Source organism: Cryptomeria japonica, chromosome 5 (assembly GCF_030272615.1).
Source record: "Cryptomeria japonica chromosome 5, Sugi_1.0, whole genome shotgun sequence".
Taxonomy (NCBI): domain Eukaryota; kingdom Viridiplantae; phylum Streptophyta; class Pinopsida; order Cupressales; family Cupressaceae; genus Cryptomeria; species Cryptomeria japonica.
In genome coordinates, this window is record NC_081409.1 from 352,002,052 (window position 1) to 352,013,482 (window position 11,431).

At 36.2% G+C, this 11,431-nt stretch overlaps 1 protein-coding gene across 1 annotated transcript; it reads right to left on the bottom strand.

Annotated features, from left to right (window-relative positions):
* Nucleotides 1-7,438: 7,438 nt before the first annotated feature.
* On the bottom strand, nucleotides 7,439-11,140 carry LOC131034180 (GDSL esterase/lipase At1g74460). Its single transcript, XM_057965573.2, has 5 exons — nucleotides 10,891-11,140; nucleotides 9,586-9,716; nucleotides 9,251-9,490; nucleotides 7,968-8,217; nucleotides 7,439-7,858 (listed from the first exon to the last, which is right to left on the bottom strand). The coding sequence occupies exons 1-5, from the start codon at nucleotides 11,120-11,122 to the stop codon at nucleotides 7,632-7,634; spliced, it is 1,080 nt and encodes a 359-aa protein (XP_057821556.1). The 5' UTR covers nucleotides 11,123-11,140; the 3' UTR covers nucleotides 7,439-7,631.
* Between the last annotated feature and the right edge of the window lie 291 nt (nucleotides 11,141-11,431).

The following is an 11,431-nucleotide window of genomic DNA, read 5'->3' on the forward strand; positions in this document are numbered from 1 at the left end:
TGAAGTACTGATTCACCCCCCCCTCTAAGTATATTAGCTTTCCATATTGGGCCTAACACTAGCTAAATGCCTGCACCATAGCATGAATAAACCTTCAAACAACAAGTTAACTTTGCATTGAACAAATATGGCTAAGTCTCCATGCTTGGAAAGTTTCAAAGACAATTTTGATGCCAAAAACCACTTTATTTCCCAAAACAGGGAATTCGTTGTCCTTCACAAACAGTGACATTTTACAATGCAAAAAGAGTAAAGTTTGGAGCTCCAATTCTTTCAAAATGCTTCTAGGATAGGTGCAGACCTCTGTCCATGTTTTGTTTCAACATTTGATGCTTAGAACCCAAATTTTGAGCCTTAAGGAAGAATATTAGTCAAGTTAAACAACTTGCCTAATAAGTGCTGAAATTTCCCTTCCAAACACAACTCTGGCACAAAAATGAACATATATACACTATATACATGCATACCAACTTGACCAAGTCTATTTGGTGGGAGCCCAGGCCTGGATTAGTCAAGTTGCTACATTTTGAAACCCCAAACCCTTGATAGGGCAGTGAACACACCAACATGAAGGAATTTTGTTTAACCAAATTGCAAATGGAAAACTAATACAATGATCACTTCAAGAGAATTGGGAAACAAATATGAGCACTCCTCAAAAGGTACAATATGGACCAGATGTGCTGCAGTACGGACTATTGCTCTAAAAGAGAGGAAAACATAGTAAAAGCCAAAATTTCATCAGGTATTTTTATAGTATTTCAAGTTAGTTATCAAGCCCAGTATGGACATGAGGCTTCCACAACTTCATTGTACTAGAAAAGTCCAAAAATGGCAACTTTTACAAGCCCAAATGACAACAGTTTTTTGCTCCAAAAGACATTTTTGACAACCTAACCTCATCAACTTATCTAAACACCTAATAAATTCTTAAAAACACTTATAAAACATGTTGCAATTCTTTGGAAAGCATTTCTAGACCTTTTAGGCAATTTTACATATTTTTGCCCTTTTTGGCCTAGAAAACCAAAATTGTCAACTCAAATCCTGAAAGGCAAAACTTGACCTCTTGAGCACAAAATGAGATCAAAACCACTTGAAAAGACACAAAACAACCTAAAACAACATCATAAACCTAACACAAGACATTACAAACATGAAAGCATGAAATACACAAAAAGGAGAGTTTTTACTCAACTAGGTGCTCCTGCACCATACTCCCCCAAAGACAAAGAAGTCATGTGACTCCTTGAGGCAGAAAAGAAGAAGGTATTACAAATTTCTTAAATTAAGCTTTAGGTATCCATGTGGCCTTTGAGATAGGCTTATCCTTCCATTTGAGTAGGTGCTCCATATAGGTGTGATTCCTTGTCTTCTTGAGAACCCTGGAGTCTAGAACCTGTTCTGCTTGAGGAATAGAGAGAGGAGGTAAAGAAAGATCAGAAAGGGATTGTGTAACATCTGAAACTCTTTGAATCTCCTCAGGTGGCTTCCCCTTGAAACCAATCAAATCTACAACATTAAAAATGGGAGACAAAGAAATATCAGTAGGCAAATCAACTTTGTAAGCATTAAACCCATACTTAGCCAAGATTTTGCAAGGGCCTATTCTCCTCATCCGAAGTTTTATTGGAACTCCTTTTTGCAGCCTTGCCTTTTTCAAATGAACCATCACATAATCTCCTACAGAAAACTGAACATCTCTCTTTGTAGCATCCACTCTTGCCTTGACTTTTTGGGAGGTATAACCTTTCTCACTTGCTCATGAACCTCCTTCATGGATTGAGCCATGTCATCTACTGTTCTATGCTTAGGCTGAAAGTTAGTTATATCTCTCAAATCCATTATACCCCTTGGATGCATACCATAAACAACTTCAAAAGGGCTTTTACTTGTAGACCGGTTGACACTATCATTGTAGGCATATTCTGCTTGATGAATGAGCTGATCCCAACTCTGTCCATATTCCTTTGTCAAAGACTAAGCAAGTTTCCAAGGGACTTGTTCACAACCTCAGTTTGGCCATCAGTTTGTGGATGATAAGCTGAACCAAAAGAGATATTAGTACCCAGTCTCTTCCACAATGTTTTCCAGAAATGACCAAGAAATTTCACATCTCTATCTGAAACAATGCTAGTAGGCAAACCATGTATTATAACAACTTCTTTGAAAACAAGTAAGCAATATGACTTGCATCATGTGTTGTCTTACAAGGAATAAAATGAGCCATCTTGCTAAATCTGTCAACTACTACAAAGATGCTATCAAATCCTACTTGAGTTCTAGGTAATCCTACCACAAAATCCATACTAATGCAATCCCAAGGCCTATGTGGAATGGGAAGAGGCTGATATAAACCAACATTGGAGGAATTACCTTTTTCTTTCTGACATACCAAACATTGCTCAACATACCTCCTGATGTCTCTCTACATCTTGGGCCAATAGTAGAATCTTTGAACCAACTCCAAGGTCTTGTTGAGACCAAAATGTCCACTTAAGAACCCATTGTGCTTCTCCCTAATGAGGTTCTCTCTCATAGAACCTTTTGGAACACATAACTGTCCACCCTTGAATAACAAACCATCCTGCAAAGTGAAATCAACATATGCACCATGGAAATTATTCTCAAAATCTTGACAAACTTTATAAGCTTTAGCATAATCATCATCAGTAGGATACATATCTTTAAAACTATCAATACCAATGCTCTGTACTTGAATCTCATGAACAGTTAACAACCTCCTACTCAAAGCATCTGCTACTTTATTCAACTGACCCTTCTTATGCTTAAGAGTAAAAGTGTAAGCTTGCAAGTACTCTACCAATTTAACATGCCTATGATTCAATTTATCCTGTGAGTTCAAGAAACTTAATGCCTGATCATTTGTGTATACAACAAACTCTTTAGGAATAAGATAATGTCTCCATTTCCCAAGTGTCTGGACTAATGCATAAAGTTCTAAATCATAGGAAGAGTAATTTTCTTGGCATCATTTAACTTCTCACTAAAGAATGCAACTGGTCTATTGTCCTGACTTAAAACAACTCCTACAACAATATTGCTAACATCACATTCAATAGTAAAAAGTTTATCAAAACTAGGTAAAATGAGCACTGGTTGAGAAGCTACTTTAGTTTTCAATAATTCAAACCCCTTATTGGCTGCATCTGTCCACTAAAACTTTACCTTTACACCCCCTTTGACTGTGTCTAACATAGGGGCACGAATCTCACTAAATCCCCTAATGAATTTCCTGTAAAATTGTGCTAAACCATGAAAGCTTCTGACATCACTGGCTGTTTTAGGAGTTGGCCAATTGGTTATTGCTATAACTTTAGATTGATCCATTTTCCGATTGCCTCTTGATATAACAAAACCAAGATAGACCAATTCTTGCTTCAAGAAATCACACTTTTCTAGATTAATGGTTAGCTGTTCATCATATAACTTTCTCAAAACATTAGCTAAATGCTTCAAATGCTCTTAGTTTTATTGAAAATAAGAATATCATCTAAATACACAACAACAAACTTGCCAATGAAATCATGTAAAAATTCATTCACGAGTCTCATAAATGTGCTGGGAGCATTAGAGAGTCCAAATGGCATAACAAGCCACTCATAGAGACCCTCATTCATTTTGAAAGCTGTCTTCCATTCATCACCCTCCTTGATTCTTATCTGATGGTAACCATTCTTCAAGTCAATCTTACTAAAATACTGTGCACCCCCCAAGCAATCCATCAAATCCTCTATCCTGGGTATGGGAAATCTGTATCTGATGGTGATCTTGTTTATGGCTCTAGAATCTGTGAAAAGTCTCCATGTTCCACCCTTCTTAGGTGCCAACACTGTAGGTACTGCACAAGGACTAATTCTCTTCCTAATTAGCCCTTGGTCTAAGATTTCTTGTATTTGTCTTGCTACTTCTTTATTTTGTTCAAGGGTCATCTTATAGGCTGCCTTATTGGGTAAAGAGGCTCCAGGTATGAAATCAATCTGATGGCTAATGGCTCTAGGAGGTGGTAAGGTTGTAGGTGTACCATCACTAATTATTGCTTTGAAGTTATCAAGGATCTGTTGCACCTCATATGATATCTCAACTTTCTTTTCTATTTTTTCTTCCTTGGGTTTCACTATGAGTGCAAATCCCACTCCTTCACCTTCTTCAAGTGCGCTTATAAACTCTTTCTCATTCACAATTAAAACATTTTGTTTTGTTGACTTGATGCCCTCTTTCTCATCATTTATGGACTGAATCTTGTATGTAACTCCATTCTTCTGAAACGAGTAGGAGTTCTTTTCCCCATTGTGGATGGCTTTCCTATCAAATTGCCAAGGTCTACCAAGAAGTAGATGGTAATCATCCATTGGAAGAATGCCACATAGGATCTTATCTTGATACCCTCCTATGGTGAATTCTACCCATGTTTGTTCATTTACAAGGACATGCCGTTCCCTATTCAACCATGTGACTCTATAGTGATGTGTATGTGGGATTCTCTCAAGTTTGAGTTTACCAACTACTTCTTCTGAGATTATGTTATCTGTGGATCCAGAATCTATGACCACCTTGCATACCTTTCTCATGATTTTGCACTTAATTATGAACAATGACCTTCTTTGAGTAGGTTCCTCCTTGATTGGTTCTTTTATCAAGACTCTTCTCATCATTAGACTTTCCCCATCTTCTGATGCTAAGCTCACTTCATGAGCCTTACTACTTGCTGCATTTTATTGCACATAACTCACTCTTCTTTCACCCCCCTATGATGAGGTGGGTTTCTCTGGACATCTATAGGAAGGGTGCCCCAACTTCTGACAGTTGTAGCATTTCATGGTGGAGAAGTAGGACCCCCTTCCTGGTCCATTAGATCTACCTCTACTTGGGTTGCTAGATCCCCTTCCTCTATAGCTGCTCTTGCTATATGAATCCCCGTGCTTTTCTCAATAAGTTTGGGTTCTCCTTGGGATCTTTGATCTCCTCTTCCACCAAAACTTCCTCTATGGCCTCTACCATCTCTACCCCTACCTCTTCCTCTGTTGCTTTGTTCTTTTTTTCTCCTACTTTTCTCTTCCACTTTAAGTGCTAGTTGATAACACTTGTGTACTATTTGTGGGCATATCAAACTCATCTCTTCCTGTATGTTCCATCTTAATCCATTCAAATACTTTGCCACCTTTATACTCTCATCCTCTACTACCTTGGATCTCATGCACAGTTTTTGAAACTCCTCAGTGTAGCTACTGACATCTAAGTCTTTTTGTCTCAAATTTTGTCTGTTCCTGTGAAGATGGACTTCATAGTCTTTAGGAAGATAGGTTTCTCTAATTTTGGCTACCATTGCTTTCCAGGTGGCTATTGGTTGCTTACCTTCTTTCACCCTTTCCTCTTGGATGAACTTCGACCAAGTTAAGGCTGCTCCTCTCAACCTTGATTTTGCTACCTTAACCTTTTGTGCTTCAGTTATTCCATCACATTCAAAATGGTTTTCTAGACCTTCAATCCATTGTATACGAGCATCTGGATCCATCTTTCCACTGAAAAGAGCCACTCATAGCTCTCAAAGACTTCAAGAATGGTTCTTGCTCAATAATAGGGTCAGGTATGGGAACCTCATCTTCTATTGCCACCATTTTGCTCTGATCTCCAACCTTATCATGGACATCTTCAGTTTTGACTTCTAATTCAACTAATTTCATTGCTAGTTGCTCCAACCTCTCTCTGAGTGCTCTATTTTCTTCTTCTTGGTCTTCGACCTTCTTGGCTAACTTAGAATTAGTCACCATGTTTTCTTCTAATGATCCTTTTCTCCTGAATCTTTCGATGGCTTTGATACCACTATGATAGGGAGATTGCTAGAGAAGTACTCCACAAGGTGAATTAGGTCTAATGGTTCAATTGGTTTCCAAAAGACTTGTTTGTGACTAAAATATATGTTTGCAATTCAATTTGAGGTTTTAATGCTAAGCATCACATGCATAGCTTCCCAAACAAACTCCCTTTTTGAGTGATCTCATTCCCTTACTCATCCACTATTGATTATGTCAAACCATTACATTCTTTCCAACACATTCCTCCATCCTTTGGGCATTATTCTGACTGTTCTCTGATATTATAAGCTCCTCCAAATGTTTTAGGAAACTAGCTGAAGGTTTTGTTCAAAAGCTTGCTTCATTTTGTTGTTGTGGTTTCCTAGATTCACTTGCTCAAACCCAACTTCCTAAGTCTTAAACTTAAAATTGCTTCACAAGGATCTCATAGAGGTTACTTAAGGTTTCTTCACTATTTTGGACTGTCCTTCAAAGATCTCTCCAAACCCAACGAGCTCAAGGTAATCGGGTTCCTTGTTTTGTGTGTGTGAGGCCTAAAAAAGGGCTACTAGCCCGTGGAGGGCTAATTGGATGAAAATTGCTTGTAGGAAGCAACGATGCTTTACCCCACCATGGTAGTTGACTTGGGACATTCAAACAACCTCCAAACTAATTGATTTTCATGGTTTAGTCCACTATCAATGCAAAATGAGGACTGTCCACCTTTTATGGCACTTTTGTAGGGTTTCAAGAGGGTTTTCAAGCTTGCAATGTTAGAAACACAACTCCTTCACAAAACAAGGCTCTAGACTGATCGATAGACCCTGCCACACCTTGGAGAACATTGTTCAAACAATTAACACTTTTCATTTTTCCAAACACTTAGCATACTAGCTGTAGAAGGTGACAAAAACAGTTATTTTCACTGTTTTCACTATTTTCCACTGTCTTTGCTGCATAACAGAGGGTTAGGACTACCTAAATGCCTGCACCATAGCATGAATAAACCTTCAAACAACAAGTTAACTCTGGAACAAATATGGCTATCTCCATGCTTGGAAAGTCTCAAAGACAATTTTGATGCCAAAAACCACTTTATTTCCCAAAACAGGGAATTCACTGTCCTTCACAAACAGTGACATTTTACAATGCAAAAAGAGTAAAGTTTGGAGCTCCAATTGAAATCTACTAAAATATCTCGTATGTAATTGACTCATAATAAAATCAAATCTAATACCAAAAAAATTCTAAGTGAAGCCTCCAATAAATCTCTCACCCTAATAATTAAATTTTCTTGGATGCACATTTAATCATTTATTAACTAAATTAACTGTAAAATATATTTTGAAATTCAATCAATTAATATATTGTTTTGAATCAATCAATTAATATATTGTTTTGAATTTCAATTAATTAATAAACATGATCAAATGTACATCTTAAATACTAAATATACATCATCCTAAAAACCATAAACCAATTAGAATTATAATCTGATTTGAAAAATAAAATAATCATGCTGCCATGCCATACAAATTTATTATATTTATTATAGAACATCACTTTGAAAATTGGATGTTTACATTCTCTTCTAAACCCCCAAGAAAACACAAACAAGCAAATTATCCAATACAATAAGACCCTTAAAATATTATTGTCAGAAACTCCATATTTCTTCGTTGATGGTGCTAGATAGATGGAACAACCACCTTTTTACAACAAAACCCCTTCCAATAATATACCAATTCTTACAAACACTTACAAACATTAGAAACCAATAATTAATAAAATAAACTTCAGACTATTGTATCAAAATTAGGATGCGGATGGAGCAGGCGATGGTGCGGGAGAAATTGTATGTCCAAAAGACAATGTGGGCAAAAGGTTTTCTGCAATCACTACATTGGCAGCATCACTTGGGTGATATTCATCCCAGAAAACATATTTGCTTCTGTCTTTGCAGAGCTTTGCTGCTGCTAAACAAGTCAATGTAGGCCGAATTCTTCCTACTGTGCAGCAGGGGGCATCAGAGTTATTGAATCCTGCAAAATGCACAATGCACAATGCACCCACATGAGCTCAAACCCAAAATGAATTCAAACCAAAACTTGCTTGTTTTATATCAATGAAGAAGTAATCAGCAGTTCTTACCATACTGTTGAGGGTTCTGTATAAGCTTGGTGAAGAAATCGAAACCATCACCGAATTGGAATTTGGCTTCAGGGAGTTGGGAATTGAGGTCATCGATAAGCTTGCTGCCGCCCTTATTGAAATACACAGCCATGTCGTTGAGATCACTTTTGCAGCTTCCATCTTGGGTCTGTATCCTTTGCAGGGGAATGCATCCCAGAGGTCCCAATCCAAAGAACAGAAGCTTTCGGGCTCCCAAACTGTGTAAAATCTGCCCACCAAGAAGATAAATAAAATAAAATGTGTATGTAGGTTTTTGAACTTGATTATGTTCAAGATTTTAATAATCAATGTTTCTCATCACACTGTGATCTATCGTCAAGATGTATGAGAGTTCAAGGAGATAAAAGATATAATATAAATTTGTGCAAAAGAAGAATATAACATAAAATATAGTATGAATATTTGATAATAAGAGAAAAACAAATCATTTTTGAAGGATGATTTTCAAATATATTTAATGATGATACAATTCACAATATGATAATCAAATAACTAAATAAAAATATAATAATGATAATATATGTCCTAGTTAAAAATTAAGGTAGTCACAACTTGACTACTATTCTTAACCTTATATTATGAAAACAAAATTTACAATTTCATAACCAAATAAGGCTCACTATCTTCTATATATAGCTTACTTATTCTAAGATATTATCGAAGCCAAAGATCAATCTAAGTAGACAAGAATATAATAATGATAATATAATTAAATTAAAAGAAGTTAAAGTAGCCATAAATCGATTATTAATCTTTATCTCATATAATAAAAACAAATTCACAATTTGATGATCAAATAAGACATCAACTTTTTTTTTTTATATTCATTATTGTGGAATCTGGAGGTGTCCTCGAACTCAATACCATGGGAAGCATACCCACGCCTTAAGTTGTGATCCACAACCAAACGAACTAAAACTGAAGCCAACACCAACTTCATATAAACCTTGTGTATCATTAAACAGACTTAAAAAAACAACATATAATTCATAAATTGATCTAACTAACTAAGACTAGAATAATGATAATAAAACTTAATAAAAAATTAAGATAGCCTCAAACTACTCTTAACCGTATGGACAATGTAACAATACTTAATTAAAAAAAATGTTTAGAAGTAGTTGAGGGATAGTTGAGGCAGTTGAGCACCTTTTTACAGAATTTTATAGTGACACATTATATTATTTTTTAGTATCTTCTTCCAAGATGACGGAATTACAAGATCAATAAGATTTTCTTACCGTCAATTGACGGCGCAATGTAGCGATCAAGTAGTCTGCAAAATCATTGGCACCATATTTCCATGAATCGGCTGTAATTGGAAGCAAATAATTATTTATGTAATCATTGCTTCCTATGGCGACCAGAAACACAGAATCCCTGGTAAAATTTTCCGTTTGCTCCTCACCATATTTCTGGGCCAGTAAAGTCTTAGTCCCCATAAACATCTCTATTTGCCTGTACAGGGAGAGCCTCTGTATCTGCATATCCATTCCACCACAAAATGAATTTTTAATCAGTTTACAACTATTTTGCTTGAATGTAAGTTAAGAATTCTGAGAGGAATTGTCATTACAAAGTGCCAGCCTGTTTCGTTAAGAATTCCTCCTCCTCCTGAAGCATAGTTGACTCCTTGCTTCATAGCAACTTCCTCAGTTGTGGTGGGATCCATATATGCTGCAGGCACTGGTAACCCTAATTTGTCAGCTGCACACAAAACAAACATGTTATCAAATAGGGGAAAAAAAGAGAGGTTGTAGTTGAATTAGTCGAACGTAACTCGTGAAGGTAATGGTGTGTTCTTTAGTTACGTTTTCTATTGAGGTTCAAAACTGTTTGATGTATGATATAAGAGATGAGGTTTGGATTGTGTTCGGGGGGATTCTGGCAAAATGGATACCTCTTAATTCTTGACTCTTAGCTGAAGATATATCAACATAGATTCATACTTTCATATCAGATAGCAAAATGAGCTCATAAACAATATAAAATCATCCATTAAAAAAGAGAAAAGATAGACCACTATTTACTTTCAAACTTGAACACATATTGTAGTGCTCTACTATAAATGAGTACTTTCAATGTGATTAAACTTTCTATAAAACCGTTATTGCCATTGAGATGTGGTTTATTTATCTAAGAATATAGACATATAAATCTAGTACTGGTTGATAAATGACCTGAGGTAAACTCAACCAAATCAAAGGGTTATTAATGAATTGGTTAAGTACAACTGATGAAGGAAATGACATGTTCTTTGATTAGATCGTCTACTAAGGTTGAAAATTGTTGGAAGTATGATATAAGGGATGAGGTTAGGATTGTATGCTTGGACAATTTTGGCAAAATAGTACCCCTCAGTTCTTGACTCTTAGCCAAACAGATATCAACATAGGTTCGTACTCCCATATGAATAGCAAAATGAACACATGAATGATATTTAATCTTCCATTGAAAAGAAAACAATCCCACTCTCTAGTTTCAAGTCTAAACACATTGTGATGCTCTAACCTAAACAATATTGAAACGCGCTACTATAAATAAGTGATTTCATTGTGACTAGAACTTTTCTATAGAATCATTGTTACCATTGGAACATGGCTTATTTCTCTAAGAATACAGACATATACATCTAGTACTTGTTGCAAAAATGACTTTTGAGTTAAGCTCACTAAATCTTGACTGCTGTTTTAGATTTTCTAGATCATGGGTTCAATTCTCATTTAGAGTAGTGTGGATGATAATTCATTATACACTGTCGGAAAGATTATAAGAGAAATTCATCTTATAAAAACCAATACTCCAAATCATTAAACTGAACTCTTGATTCCTCTCGATTAAAAAACACAGAAAGAAAAGGAACACTGGTTGAGAAAAGTACCAACAATATCCGAGATGGTTCTTCCATTGGTGAACCTTCCAGTGGGCATTCCATTGCCGAAATCGATACCATACCATGGATAATTGGCTTTGGCCAAGGCCTTTGAGAAGTAATTGTTATTTCCAACGTCAGATAAAGAGTCACCAAATATGAAAGACACGCTCTTACTCTCCTCTCCACTTACACAGACAATCACCACCATTAAAACGACCAAACAAGCTCTAGAATCCATTGCTATGGAACTTCGCAAACTGTGCATTCAATCCTCTCTTCATGGGTATATAGTGGGCAATGGCGTTACGTGTACGATTCACAAGAATACCAGTCGATAACCAAATCAACGTAAAAACACCCATTTGATCACCTGCCTTACCTGCTGTAATCCGTCCAACTGTTTAACAAAATTATCGAGATCAAACTGGCGTGGATGATTGGATTTCCCTTAAATTTGTTATATGCATGGCCACGTTGCCATTCTCCTTTCATCACTTGAGTCAACAAACGATTAATGGGTTGTATGTAGCTCAACAAGATAACAGTA

What these genes read in the sequence shown, in the direction of transcription:
- LOC131034180 (XM_057965573.2), bottom strand. Translation starts at nt 11,122, where the DNA reads ATGGATTCTAGAGCTTGTTTGGTCGTTTTAATGGTGGTGATTGTCTGT. An exon ending in AACCATCTCGGATATTGTTG is followed by an intron (nt 9,717 to 10,890) that starts GTACTTTTCTCA and finishes TTTTGTGTGCAG; the next exon opens with CTGACAAATTAGGGTTACCA. An exon ending in ACAGAACCCTCAACAGTATG is followed by an intron (nt 7,859 to 7,967) that starts GTAAGAACTGCT and finishes TGCATTTTGCAG; the next exon opens with GATTCAATAACTCTGATGCC.